Raw genomic sequence first — 15,728 nt, forward strand, 5'->3', positions numbered from 1 at the left:
TATACAAGGGAAGTGCCATAAGGCTATGGGTGGATTTCTCAACAGAAACCTTTCAGGCCAGGAGAGAATGGAATGATATATTCAAACTATTGAAAGAAAAAAACTCAACCAAGAATTCTAAACCCAGCAAAGCTGTCCTTCAGAAATGAAGGAGAGGTAAAGACTTTCCCAAACAAACAAAAGCTGAGGGAATTCATCACCACCAGACCAGCCTTACAAGAAATGACAAAGGGAGTTCTTTGAGTGGAAGTAAGAGAACACTAATTACCATTACAAAACATAAGAAGGTAGCATAAAACTCACCGCTAATGTTAAAAGATATAGTCAAAGTTAGATTCTGTAATATGATAAAGGAGGTGCATAATTCACTTATAACTCTAGTTTAATAAATAAAAAAATAAATGTAGTAAAAATAACCATAACTACAATAATCTATTTTTGGATGTACAATATATGACATGTAAACTGTAACATCAATAACCTAAAAATGTGAAGGGAAGGAGAAATAAAAGTATAAATGTTAGGAATGCTATAGCAGTTAAGTTGTTAGCAGTTTACAATAGGGTGTTGTAATTTTGAGATATTTTATGTAAGCCTCATGGAAGCCACAAGGGAAAAACCTATAGCAATTACACAAAAGAATTTGATAAAGTCAAAGCACACTGATACCAAAAGATATCAAAATATAAAAAAAGACAGCAGGATAAAGAAGCAAGGAACAATGGATCCACAAAACAGTCAGGAAACAATTAACTAAATGGCAGTATTAAGTCCTTACCTATCAATAATTACTTTAATGTAATAGATTAAATTCTCTAATCAAAAGACACAGAATGGCTGAATGGATAACAAAAAAACATCCAATGAGATGCTGCCTACAAGACACTCACTTTAGCCTTAAAGACACACACAGACTGAGAGTAAAGGGATGGAAAAAGATAAATCAAGCAAATGGTAACCAAAAAAAAAAAGGGGGGGGAGGTATATCAGAAAAAATAGACTTTAAAGTAAAAATGGTAAAAAGAGACAAAGAAGGTCATTATATAATGATAAAGGGGTCAATCTATCAAGAGGATATAACAATTGTAAATATTTATGCACCCAACATCGGAGCACCTATATATATAAAACAAAAACAGAACGAAAGGAGAAATAATCAGCAATACAATAGTAGCTGGAGACTTTAATACCGCACTCTCAACAATGGATAGATCATCCAGACAGAGAATCAATAAGGAAAGTGCAGATTTGAACAGCACTATAGACCAAATGGACCTAACAGACATATACGGACCATGCTATTCAACAACAGCAGAATACACATTCTTCTCAAGCGCAAATGGAACATTTTCTAGGATAGACTATAGGTCAGGCCACAAAAAAGTCTTAACAAATTCAAGAAAATTAAAATCATACCAAGTATTTTCTCTGAACACAATGGTATGAAACTAGAAATGACAACAGGAGGAAAACTGGAAACCTCAAGAATACATGGAAATTAAACAACCTCCATTGGTTGTCTCCTGAACAACCAATGGATCAAAGAAGAAATTAAAGGGCAAATAAAAGAGTATCTTGAGACAAACAAAAATGGAAACACAATATACTAAACTTACAGGATGCAGTGAAAGCAGTTCTAAGAGAGATGTTCATAGCAATAAATGCCTACATCAAGAAGCAAGAAAGACCTCAAATAAACAACCTAACTCTACAGCTCAAGGAACTAGAAAAATAAAAACAAATTAAGCCCAAAGTTAGCTGAAAGAAGGAAATAATAAAGATTAGAGCAGAAATACATGAAATAGAGAAAAGGAAAACCATAGAAAACATTAACAAAACTAAGAATTGGTTCTTTAAAAAGATAAAATTTACAAATCTTCAGCTAGACTAACCAAGAAAAAAAGAGAGAAGACCCAAATCAACAAAATTATACATGAAAGAGGAGTTTTACAACTGATACCACAGAAGTACAAAGGATCATAGGAGGCCAGTATGAACAACTATATGCCAACAAACTGGTCAACCTAGAAGAAATGGAAAAATTATTAGAAACATACAAACTACCAAGACTGAATTAGGAAGAAATAGAAAATTTGAACAGAGCAATTACCAGTAAGGAGATTGAATCAGTAATCAAAAACCTCCCAACAAACAAAAGCGCAGGACGAGATGGCTTCACCGATGAGTTTTATCAAACATTTAAAGAAGAATTAATGCCAATCCTTCTCAAACTCTTCCAAAAAATCAAAGAGGAGGGAACACTCCCAAACTCATTTTACAAGGCCAGCATTATCCCGATACCAAAGACAGACAAGGACACTATAAGAAAAGAAAACTACAACCAGTATCCTTGATGAATATAGATGCAAAAATTCTCAATAAAATATTAGCAAACCAAATTCAACAGTAAATTAAAAGAACCATTCACCATGATCAAGTAGGATTTATCCCTGGGATGCAAGAATGGCTCAACATACACAAATCAATAAACGTGATACATCATATTAACAGAATGAAAGAAAAAATAATATGATTATCTCAATAGATGCAGAAAAAGCATTTGACAAAGTTCAACATCTGTTCATGATAAAAATTCTTAATTAGGTATAGAATGAATGTACCTCAAAATAATACAGGCCATATATGACAAGCCGACAGCTAACATCATTCTCAATGGTGAAAGGTTGAAAGCTTTTCTTCTAAGATCAAGAACAAGACAAGGGTGCCCACTCTCACCATTCCTATTCAACATGGTCGTGGAAATCCTAGCCAGAGCAGTGAGGCGAGAAAAACAAATAAAAGGCATCAGAATTGGAAAGGAAGAAGTATAACTGTCTCTATTTGCAGATGACATGATTTGAATACAGAATACCCTAAAAACTCCACCAAAAAACTGTTTAAACTAATCAATGAATTCAGTCAGTAAAGCTGGAGGTTATAAAATTAACATACAAAAATCAGTAGCATTCCTATATGCTACAATGAATTATCTGAAAAAGAAATAAAGAAAATGATCCCATTTACAATAGCATCAAAAACAATAAAATATTTAGCATTAAATTTAACCAAGGAGGTGAAAGTTCTCTACTCTGAAAACTATAAAACATTGATGAAAGAAATCAAAGAAGACATAAATAAATGAAAAGGCATCCTGTGTGCATGGATTGGAAGAATTAATATTGTTAAAATGTCCATACTACCCAAAGCCATCTATAGAGTCAATGCAATCTCTATCAAGATTCTAATGTCATTTTTTACAGAAGTAGAAAAAACAATCCTAAAATTTATATGGAGCCACAAAAGACCCTGAATAGCCAAAGCAATCCTGAGAAAGAAGAACAAAGCAAGAAGCATCTCATGTGCTGATTTCAAGCCATATTATAATGCTATAATATATGATATATAATATATATATAATATATAATGCTATAATATATAATCAAAACAGTATGATTGTGGCATAAAAACAGACACAGACTAATGAAACAGAATCAAGAGCCCAGAAGTAAACCCATACATGTACAGTCAACTAACACTTGACCAAGGAGCCAAGAATACTCAATGGGGAAAAGACAGTCTCTTCAATAAATGGTGCTTGGAAAATTACAGATTCACATATAAAAGAATTAAATTAAACCCTTGTCTTACACCACTCACAAAAATTAATTCAAAATGGATTAAACACTTAAATATAAGACCTGAAACCATAAAACTCCTAGAAAAAAAATTGGGAAAAAGGCTCCTTGACATTGGTCTTGGCAATGATTTTTTTGGATATGACACTTAAAGCACTAGCAACAAAATCAAAAATAATCCAGTGAGACTACATCAAACTAAAAAGCTTCTGTACAAAAAAGAAACAATCAAAACAATGAAAAGACAACCTATAGAATGGGAAAAAATATTTGCAAATCATATATCTGATAAAGGTTAATATCCAAAATATACAAAGAACTCATACAACTCAATAGCCAAAAACAATCAATCTGATTTAAAAATGAGCAGAGGAACTGAACAGACATTTTTCCAAAGAAGAAATACAAATGGCCAACAGGCAGATGAAAAGGTGTTCAACATCACTAATCATTAAGGAAATGCAAACAAAACAACATGAGCTATTACCTCATACCTGTTAGAATGGCTGTTGTAAAAAAGACAAGAGATAACAAGTGTTGGTGGGGATGTGGAGAAAAGGGAACCCTTGTGCACTGTTGATGGGAATGTATATTGGTGCAGCCACTACGGAAAACAGTATGGAGCTTCCTCAAAAAATTAAAACTGGAACTACCATATCATCCAGCAATTCCACTTCTGGGTATATATCCAAAGGAAACAAAAACACCTGTCAAAGAGATATCTGCACTCCCATGCTCATTGCAGCATCATTTACAATAACCAAGACATGAAAATAACCCAACTGTCCATCAATGGATAAATACATAAATAAACTGTGGAATACACAGCATATACAATATATATACAATGGAATATTATTCGGCCATAAAAAGGAGGAAATACTGCCATTTGCAACAACATGGATGAATCTTGAGGGCATTATGCTAAGTGAAATAAGACAGATAGACAAAGACAAATACTTATAAGTAGATTCTTAAAAACTCAAAGAAAAAGAGATCATATTCGTGGTTACCAGAGGTGGCGGGTGGGGAGTGGACGGTGGGAGAATTGGATGAAGGTGGTCAAAAAGTACAAACTTCCAGGGACTGGCCCAGTGGCGTAGTGGTTAAGTTTGTGCACTCTGCTTCAGTGGCCCAGGGTTTGCAGGTTTGGATCCTAGGTGCGAACCTACGCACCACTTATCAAGCCATGCTGTGGGGGCGTCCCATATACAAAATAGAGGAAGACGGGCACAGATGTTAGCAATGGATGTTAGCCCATGGCCAATCTCCCTCACCAAAAAAAAAAAACCCAACAAAACAAAAAATACAAACTTTCAGTTATAAGATAAATAAGTACTGGGGATGTAATGTACAACGTGATGACTATAGCTAACACCACTGGATTGTATATTTGAAAACTGCTAAGTGAGTAAATCCTAAAAGTTCTCAACACAAGGGAAAAAACTTTTTTTCTTGTATCTTTAAGAGATTATGTATGTTAACTAAACTTACTGTGGTAATCATTTCATAATACATGTCAAGTCATTATGCTGTACATCTTAAACTTATACAGTGCTGTATGTCAATTATGTCTCAATAAAACTGAAAAACAAACAAAAAACAACACAGGGGCCAGCCTGGTGGCATAGTGGTTAAATTCGCACACTCCGCTTCGGTGGTCCGGGGTTCTAAGGTTCAGATCCAAGATGTGGACCTACACACTGCTTATGAAGCCATGCTGTGGCGGCATCCGACATATAAAGCAGAGGAAGATGGGCACGGATGTTAGCCCAGGGCCAATCTTCCTCAGCAAAAAGAGGAGGATTGGCAACAGATGTTAGTTCAGGGCTAATCTTCCTCACACACACACACACAAAAACCCACAAATTATCTTACAATTCTGGAGGTCAGAATTCCAATATGGTCTTATTGGGCTAAAATCAAGGGGTTGGCAGGGCTTCATCCCTTCTGGAGGCTGTAGGGGAGAATCCAATTCTGTTCCATTGCCTTTTCCAGCTTCTAGAGGCTGCCCACATCCCTTGGTTCATGGTTCCTTCTTCCATCTTTAAAGTCAGCAATGCCACATCTTCAAATCTCAATCTGACTCTGTTTCCATTGTCACATCTCCTCCTTTCACTCTGACCATCTGCCTTCCTCTTTTAAGGACCCTTGTGTTTACACTGGAACCACCCAGATAATCCAAGATAATCTCCCCATCTCAAGATCTCTAACTTAACCACATCAGAAATGTCCCTTTTGCCATGTCATATAACACGTTCATGGGTTTGGGGGATTAGGATGTTGGGGGCAGGCATTATTCTGCCACAATGCACATCTGTTATTTACACAGTGATTTGTGGACTGAAGAGGTACTAGTGAAGTTTGAACTTTATACAATTACTGTTAATATACCATGGTAAATGAAATTTGAATTGTGTTGCAGGGGCTCTAGTGTTATTTAAGTGAACCATAGTAACTGGAATTTGTGCATAACTGAATCATGCAAGGCAAAAACTGCCTATTTTAAGTCCAGCTGATGAGTCAAAAAGGATGAGAAAATGCATGTGACTACACATGCAGGGTCATGGCTGCAGAAATAACTACATGTCTGCACTCATATTTGGAGAACACTCACAAGTAAATAAAATGAGCTTTCTCTTGTGCTGGATCTCAAGGCCACTAGAATACTGACAGCATTACAGCTTATCTCTCTGAGAAACATGGTGCAGGTGAATATGGAAAAAACTTGAAAAATAATGACATAACTTCCCTCTTACCTTTGCCATCTTCTGCCCACTCCCCCTCCCCCGCAAAAAAAACATGTCTGAGTATCTTGCACACTAATATCCAACCACTGATAGTGTGTTACACTTTGTTTATAAACTGTCTTTTTTCTTTATTAATAAACATAAAAGAGCTCTTCTGATAACTAAGCATATAATAAGCACTTCCTATGTGCACAGACATTGTTGAGAACTACAGAATAAGTAAATAGCAGACATGGGTTTCTGATACTCGTAGACCAAACACAATTTTAAAAACTGAACTGCTGATATAAAGTTTCTCACAAATTCATTTTATTTCAACAGCAAAAGGGTCAGTTATACACCTCTGACTGGGCTTATAAAGTACAATCTTTTTGCATGGGTGCTCTCACCATGCCACAAACATAGAGGAGGCACTAAGGGACTGATAAGGAGGTGTTTTCCTTGGCAGTATTGTATTAAACTGCAATATAAATATCTGATCTGACAGCACAGGATACCTCTCGAAGAGGTGTAGCTTATTTTATAATACCTAAGTATTGCATATACCTTCATTGCATGAATTGGGGAAAGAACAGGAAGAAGAAACAGCATTTCATTAAAGTCCATTCCTAGACTACATACCAAGTCTTACCACTTCAAGAATTCATAATTTATTAGCCAATCTATTTAAAATTACTACGTCAGTAGTCTTAAATTGATATTGGAGAAAAATCACACACAATGCCTAAGCCTGGTGGTGTATGTGAAACCAAATCCTTATCTGCCTATGGCTCCCGTTGGGGTCTGTTTCACAAGTGTCTGAATCCTGGATAGGGCTGAAAATGCCCCTGAGGCAACAGTTCCATTTTCTTCATGCTCAGCTCAGACAGATAAGGACCCAAAGTGTTAAGTGCATATTTCAAGCATGTGTTCTAAACCTGTTTAGAGCCACAGTAAACTATAAAAGGCAATTTCATAGATACTCTTTGAGAGTGAATATAATCATTAGCCTTGGTATTTCACCTCAAAAAAAATTTTTTTGACGCTACAGAGAATAAACTCTGATACACATTTTGAAACTCGCACTATAAAGTGACTATCATAGGTCCATGGAGACTGAGGGTGTCTGTTTTCATGAAGCAGGTGAAACGGTGATCTCTGTTCTCTCCAGGGGATTGCACCTGCACCAGACCTCCCCAGGAGGACTTCATCAGCTGTACAATCACACATCAAAGTCCTTCAGCTCACCCCAGCTGGCACCTATTTTCACTTTCACTTTCAGTTTCACAGAAAGTTTTATGGCACTTTCCATTTCATTCTTGACAATTTGAGCTACCTATTAAAAAAAAATGGTTAACAAACTCTGCCCAATCAAAGAATGTTCCCCAACCCACCCACTGAGGTGATAAGCCTGACTGGAGCTCTTCACTTAATGGTGCTTAAAACACAAAATCCACAAAGAGCCACGCATCCCAACATCCCAAATTGGTCTGCACTGACGAGCAGGAGCTCTGCCAGATCTAGCTAGAATGCTCAGAGTGTCTTACGTTTCTATAGACTGGACACAAACACTGCAAACACACCTGAACAACGTCCTCTTCTGCCACTTCATATAAGAGTTCGTCGTGGAGTTGAAGGATGAAGAAGCCACCTCTGACTGGACAGAACATCCCTTGCAGTTTTCTTTTTGGTAACAATCCTACCCCATGAAAAAAGTAGCATATTGATCAGCGTGTTACTGTGCCATAGGAGAATTTTTTTAGAGATTTTGATAAACTGGGAAATTTTAATTAAGAGATTAAAACACATAAGACTTAGAACTATCAGGAAAATAACTACTTGCTGGCTGCTACCTAGCCCACCTATCAGGTAAACTCAAATCCCCATCAACTTCCTCCCAGAAAGAAGGAGTCTAACAAAGAAATCAGTAAATGGAGTTTGAAGAACTCTGCTCCAAACTCTAGTCTAACTTATTTCTCATAAACAACCAAGATGTTCTCTTTCCATGGAGTCCCCACTTCCAACTCCTCTGAGTAACAGCACCAGGGTAGTATGGGGCCTGATTCCTGCTCCAGGAAAGTGAACTGCTATTGTCATTAGGTAGTGTTTTCTAAGGGGGACACTCTCTGATGTCTTGTTATGGCCAGAAGTGTCACTATGGTACAACTGGTGCTTCCCCAATTGGACCAAACACTGTGGGCAAGTAATTCTAAACCTAAGGTTAGAATGTGGACCTCAGAGAGCATGTGAATCCTTTGAAGTTATATGTAAGAGTCTATGCACATTTTTCTGTGAAGATGATCTACCCTTTCAGTAGATGCTCAAAAGAACCCATGACTCCAAAAATGGTTAAAAACTACTGTACTAGACTTAGTGATTATTTTCTAACTAGCTGGGCCTAGTGGTACAGATTATGCCCCTCTGATCACTAAGATAAGGTTCAACATGAATACCTTTGGAGTAACTGCCTTTACTTGTCTGCCCATGTCTCACAGCAGTCCTTCCTTTCTGCCATCCAAATTTCCTACTTATCCTTCAGGATGGCACAAGTACCATGTCCCTCAACGTCTGGTGCTCCCTCAATATCTGATGCTTCCCTCAAAGAGTTCTTTAATGTTACTATCTGCAGCCCAAGTTTTCTCAGAGGTGGCTCTCACAAAGTAAGAGAACAAAGGTAGATGAGGCCATGGCAAGCTGCTTCCATACCAGGGCTGCAAAGGCCGTGCATCTGTTTGCCTGTTTGGCTGGAATCTGATCTGCCCCATTGGCCCCACTTATCTCACATCATTGGCTGTCTGGATGCTCTGGCTTTTCTGCTTTCTGATCACCGTACCTTTGTCCTCTTGATTTCCCTTGGTTACTTGGCTTCTGATCCAGAATGCCATGATCCTCCTGTTCTCTCTGTGGTCTGCTTCCTCAGGCTCAGCTCCCTTTGATCCCACTGACCTACTACTACCTTTAACCCAGCACAACACCATGAAGTCATCCTTAGTGACATATCCATGTGGGCTTCCACTCACTCTAAAGGTTGTTGTTGTCTATATCCTCATTTTGACACTGCATCACTCTGCTGTGAAGAGTTAGGAAAACATTTCACAGTCAGGTATCATATCTTCCCTTCCTTTCCTTAGATTTTAAACCTAAACATAGGTTGATAACTTTTATTTCTAAATCCTTCAAAGTACACAGTACAGTGTTATTCCCCAAATAAGTTTGATCATATATTCTTTCTCTATAAATATAAGCGTGTGTGTGCACGCACATACACACACACAAAATGTTGAATGAGCAGCCTTAGATATTTTGAGGAGACTGAAGATAATAAAATTAACAATCCTCAGTTGATGGGCAAATACGTTTTTACATCTATTCATTTTTATATATAAGTAAACATCTTAATATCTATGTACCTGGCTATATTATTCTCTACAACATGTGTGTCTCTTCTAGAAATAACAAATTCCATCCTCCACAGCTGGTCTCTACCTTTTCTGCCCATCTCCAGCAGTTATTCTTCCCCTTTATGCTCCAAACCTTAACTTCTTCCCAGGAAAATTTAAAACATGGCTGCTGTCATGGTTTGACAATCTCAGTGACAGTGAAATCGCATTTAAAGTGGAAGTACGGACATGGGACAAACTGAAAAGGAAAAGTTCTGTGTACTTGTTAGAACAAGAAATAATCTATCCAAGCAATAAGGAGAAAACTTAGGAAAAATATTCTGAAAAGAAGAAAAAAATGTATGTGATAACGAGGTCAACTCAGCGTATATTCCCAGACTGCAGAGAACACGGAAGGTCATGAACAGGAAAATCAACATGTTCTTAAGGTGTGGTCTGAGGACCACAGAGGATCCCTGAAACCCTTTGAAAGCATCTTCAAAGTCAAAATTATTTTCATAATAACACTCAGAGGTTATTTTCCTTTTTTACTCTCATTCTCTTATAAGTGTACAGCAAGCTGACCAACTATCCTGGTTTTAGCACTGAAAGTCCCACATCCTGGGAAATCCAGCACCAACTGGGACATTTATCACCCTAGACTGTACAGAAGGTTTTCCAGAGCTTACAGGACAGGTGATATTGCAAAAAATTGCATACAGAAACAGATAAGAGAATCCAACTGTCTTCTCTTAAGCCAGATGTTAAAGAGATTTGCAGACATGTAAAATAAAGCCACCATCACAATTTTCTTTTGTTCTGAAAACTGTAGTTATTTTCATGAAAATATGTTACTTATGTTAACATATGGTGAGTTTATCATTGTTATTTTTAAATGTTAATAAATGTTTTTAAATTCCATGTTTTAATTTCTAATATGGAAAATAGTAGTAGATATAACCCACATAACCAAAAGCTCTTTGGGATCCTTAATAATTCTAAAAGTGTAAAGACATCATGACACCAAAACGTTTGAGAACTGCTGAGAAATAATATATGAAATTCTTCCCCTTTTCTTTTCTGATACAATTAATCTCACCATGTTATAGCAGGGGCCTCATTTATGAACAAACCTGTTCTGTCACTTTGGAGCATACCCTCCCAATGACCATGGGATTTGAAGGTTGAGTGGAAGGTCTCTAATTGCTTCTGAATGTTAACTGTGGCTATTTTGACAATATCAGCCGCCGAACCTTGGACTGTTGTGTTGATAGCCTGACGCTCAGCCTATGAAAAACAATAACAATAACAGGTCTCCATAAGATAACACCAACATGGTTTCATACCTGCTTTTAGTGTTCATAGATCACTGCTCACATCTGCAACCAGACTGGAAATCTGGACCGAGATGTGACCCAGAACATCAACTATTTTTTTTTTTTTTGTGAGGAAGATCAGCCCTGAGCTAACATCCATGCCAATCCTCCTCTTTTTGCTGAGGAAGACCGGCCCTGAGCTAACATCCACTGCCCATCCTCCTCCCATTTTTCCCCCAAAGCCCCAGGAGATAGTTATACGTTGTAGTTGCACATCCTGCTAGTTGTTGTATGTGGGACACGGCCTCAGCATGGCCGGAGAAGTGGTGCATCGGTGCGCGCCCGGGATCCGAACCTGGGCCGCCAGTAGCGGAGCGCGTGCACTTAACCGCTAAGCCACGGGGCCGGCCGAGAACATCAACTATTAAGCTGCATCCTAAGAATAACAACTAGAACGATCCAGGGCTCTAGATTCTGGGCTGTCATCTACGTGAGGATAGAATAAATAGAAAAAAATCAGATTGCTTCCATTTAAAAATCTTCAACACTCAGTTAGGAACCAAAACCTGCATTATACTTAAAATATATTTAGCAGCTCAAAATTATTTTATAATTTAGTAGCTCAAATTTATTTTATAAATTTATATTATCAATGTTCCAGCTGTTCTAAACTTCACTCTAAAGGATCTATTCTTCAAAATACAACTCCTCTTAATCCTAAATTCATATAAATAGAATATCATTCCTTGTGATGTGGGTTGGAATGTTCCAAGCACATCCCCCATATCAGTGGCTTCTGGGTCCTATGTAGAGTTTGACCCCAGCAGGTCTGGAGCCCTTTGGTATGAATCAGAGCTTTTTATGGGCTACTGGGGCTACTCATTAGCTGCTAGTGAAAATGCAGATCCTAGATCCCTAGGTATTAAGTTAGAACTTCCCTGAAACTATTGCTGCCAATGAGCTTCTTGGCAGGCAACCATAGCTGCTAAAAATGATCGTCCTGGGGCAACAGGGCTGGGGGTCTTGGTTAATATCCAAGGTGTAACCTATCCATGAATATCATTCCTATTGTCCCATAAGGTCTCAGAAAATGGGAACAGTCTACTCATTGGAGGGATCTATGTAACTTGAGAGGTGTTCTTAAGTTCCCTGTCACCTGGAGTACACCCAAATCCTAGTATATTAAATATATGTTAAAGAGATAGACTTTCTCTTATTAACTGCTGTTTTGTCAAATGCTGATGAATCCATTCTAAACTCAATTAGTTGTCACTGTGTAAAGAGTGACTGAATTTCAGAGTTCTACTAACTCCTCCCCTTCTTGAAACTATATGCCTTTGTATAGTTGATTGTGTTATCGTTGCTATTACTTGCTGCCTTTCTCTGTGAAGTTACACAGCCCACCCATTGCCATGTAATTTGAAGTGTTTTTTGCTCTGAAAGGATGGCCTTGACTTGTTTTGGCCAATGAATTGTGAGTAAAACTGACATAGGGCACATCTAAGCAGGTTTAAAAGCTATCCAACATTGTCACAAAAAAAGGCTTATCCCAGATAGGGACTTTTCCTTCACTCTGAATTCCAGAATGAAGAAAATATGGAGCAGAGCCACAGTCAACCCAGAGCCAAACTGTAACATGAATTAAAAATAAAGATTCTTATTATAAGTCACTGAAATTGGGGGATTGTTTTTACTGTGACATAAGCAAGCAAAAATATGACTAAAGTGTATACTTCATTCTCATGATACCATACTTCCCTGATTCTCTTCCAAAATAAGAAAACTTGGCAGCCTTGGCTTTGTGTCCTGCAATCTCAGTCCCTTCATCACCAGGGCTTTCTCATGTACATAAAAATATAGGTTTCTGGTAATGGAAGATTAGGCCATTAGGACCAACCCTCCCACTGATAACCAGAAAAGCTAGACAGAAAATACCTCATTGAATGAATCAGACAGTTAAAAAGGAAGTGAAGAATTATAGACCCTAGAAAGCTATGAGAGAAAGGAAACGAAGGAGGTGATCCTGGCATCGGTAGCCACCATTTCTTCCAGGGAAATCAAGAGATTACAGAAGAGGCAGCTGAGAGGCTAAGCAGCAGGGCAGAGCTTGATGGTCTTGAGGAGCTTGGAGTTTGGAGTTTGGGTTTGGGGCCCAACAAGTAGAAGGAGGCCTAGTAAACCATCAAGCTGCAACTCCCAAACTAACACCCTAGGAAAAAAGATAAACTAGACATAGTCTGGTCCTAACACCCTTACTTCAAGTCATCTCTAGCCCCGAAGTTGGATCAAAGTAACCCTATATTGTTGGCCATTCTAGTCTCCTGCTGAAAGCAAATGTAAATCCTCAGAATAAAAGTAACATTATCATACAAACCTCAAATTATATCCACAGTCTTTCATAATCAATGTGTGATACTCAATAAAAAATAACCAGGACAACAATGAGTTGAGACAATATAATTGTTTTTGTAGAAAACTAATAAAAACAAAAGGCAATAGGAACAGACTACAGGGATACAAGTATGAGACTTAATAGACTATAAACTATTATCAAACTTATTAGACTATAAAATAATCATGTTAAATATATTCAAGAAAATAAAAGACAACATTGACTATTTCAGCAGAGAATCAAATACCCATAAAATAAGAACAAAAAGAAAACTCTAGAACTGAAAATTAAAAATAACAGAACTTAAAAAACTTAGTATTTTCTTTATAGTTTGGTGGGTGTGCACAGGGGGGATGGTACTGACTTGGAGGGAGCATAAAGAAGACTACTGGGGTGCTAGAAAAGTTCTGTATCACTTAGAACTTAAAAGCTCAACAGCTGAGTTCAACAGCAAATTGAAGAGCAAATTAGAAAACTGAAAAATAAGTTAGAAGAAAATATCCAGAATTAAGCATGATGAAATATAAACACGGAAAATAACAAACAGAGGATATCAAACATGAGGAATTTAAAAAAAAGATTTAAAAAATTTATAATAGGAGTCCCAAAAAGAGAGGAGAGACTGTGATAAAGCAATAATTGAAGAAGACATGGTTAAGAATTTTCCAAAATCAACAAAAGATATCAAGCTGCAGATTCAAGAAGTTCTAACACCCTCAAAGAAGTATCAATTAAACACACACCCACACAGAGACACATGAATTAAAACACACACACACACACACAGGCATATCACAGAAAATCTGCTGGAAACCAGACAGACAGAAAAATACTGTATGAAAGCAATGTAGAGAAAAAAGGCAGATTACATTCAAAGAAAGAACAGCTAGACCAGGGGTGGGCAAACTACAGCTTGCAGGCCAAATCTGGTCCATCTCCTGTTTCTGTAAATAAAGTTTTATTGGAACACAACCACACTCCACACTCACTCATTTATGTATTATCTATGACTGCATTTGCCCTACAACAGCACAGTTGAGTAGCTGTGACAGAGACTCTACGGCCTACAAGCAGATATATAAGGGAGCTTACTTTATCTGACACAGGCACTATTAAAAACCTAAACAAAAGTTCTACTTATCAGTAAAATATTTAAAATTTCCCTCTGAAATCTGAAAAGAGGCAAAGATGCTCATTATCACTATTTCTATTCAACATTGTCCTAGCTAGGAAGTCAAGCAGAAGTAACAAAAGGAATAAGGTTTGGAAAGACAGTTATAAAACCACTTTTTTTGCAGATGATAAGTGTATAGATAAAATATCTAAAATTATCTACAGATAAATTATTGGAATTAGTAAGTAATATCTGCAAGGTTTCCAGACAAAAGAAAAATAATAAAAACAATTATATTTCTACATACCAGCAGTAAAGGGTTAGAAACTATAAAAAAGGAAGAATTTAAAAAGATATCATTTGCAACGGCATCAAAACTTGTCAAATACCTAGCTATAAATCTAATAAAAAAGGTATAAGATCTCTTCCCCAAAACTATACAACGTTATTGAGAGAATTTAAGAAGACCTAAAGACCTAAAGAGATGGACAAATATATCATGTTCATAGATTGGAAAACTCAAATTTATAAATATGTCCACTAATCTCATCTTGATCTATGAACACAAGGCAATTGCAATAAAAAAATCCCAACAGAATTTTGTGTTTGTAAGGAAATTCACAAGCTGCTTCTATAATTTATAAGGAAATGCAAAGAATCAAGAATAGGCAAATATTCTTGAAAAGAAAAAAAAAGAGCAAGGTAAAAAAACTTACTTAACCATGTATCAAGATACCTTACAAAACTGCATAACTAAAGCAGTGTGGCATTGTCTAAAGGACGAGCAAATACAACAAATACAACAAAATAATGTGTCCAGAAACAGACACATCCATATTTGGAAATTTAATTTGTGGCAAAGGTGGCACTACTGAGCAGTGGGGGGAAAACTCAGTCTTTTCAATAAATAGTTTGAGACAACTGTATATCCACGGCGGGGCCGGCGGGGGGAGAGAGAAACCTTGACTCCCAATCTTTCATAATACATAAAAATCAACTCCTGGTTGATTATAGATATAAATGTAAAAGGTAAAACCAAAAACTTCCAGAGAATATTTTCTTGACGTTGGAGTAGAGAAAGCTTTCTTAAACAGATCAGAGAAAGAATTATAATAATACAAAAGACTGCTAAATCCATGTAAGCAAAGGGTTCATACCTGGA

At 37.1% G+C, this 15,728-nt stretch overlaps 1 protein-coding gene across 1 annotated transcript in view; it reads right to left on the reverse strand.

The window, feature by feature from the left end:
- Positions 1-6,571: 6,571 nt before the first annotated feature.
- Positions 6,572-15,728, reverse strand: part of POLQ (DNA polymerase theta) — a 108,490-nt gene continuing 99,333 nt past the window's right edge. Inside the window, exons 28-30 of the mRNA XM_058555879.1 lie at positions 10,878-11,031; positions 7,948-8,063; positions 6,572-7,700 (exon numbers count right to left, since the gene is read on the reverse strand). Of these exons, the coding sequence (XP_058411862.1) occupies positions 7,587-7,700; positions 7,948-8,063; positions 10,878-11,031 (384 nt within the window). The 3' untranslated portion in view covers positions 6,572-7,586. The remainder of the gene's footprint in view (positions 7,701-7,947; positions 8,064-10,877; positions 11,032-15,728) is intronic.

Source organism: Diceros bicornis, chromosome 15, assembly GCF_020826845.1.
Source record: "Diceros bicornis minor isolate mBicDic1 chromosome 15, mDicBic1.mat.cur, whole genome shotgun sequence".
In the NCBI taxonomy this organism is placed as follows: Eukaryota; Metazoa; Chordata; class Mammalia; order Perissodactyla; family Rhinocerotidae; genus Diceros; species Diceros bicornis.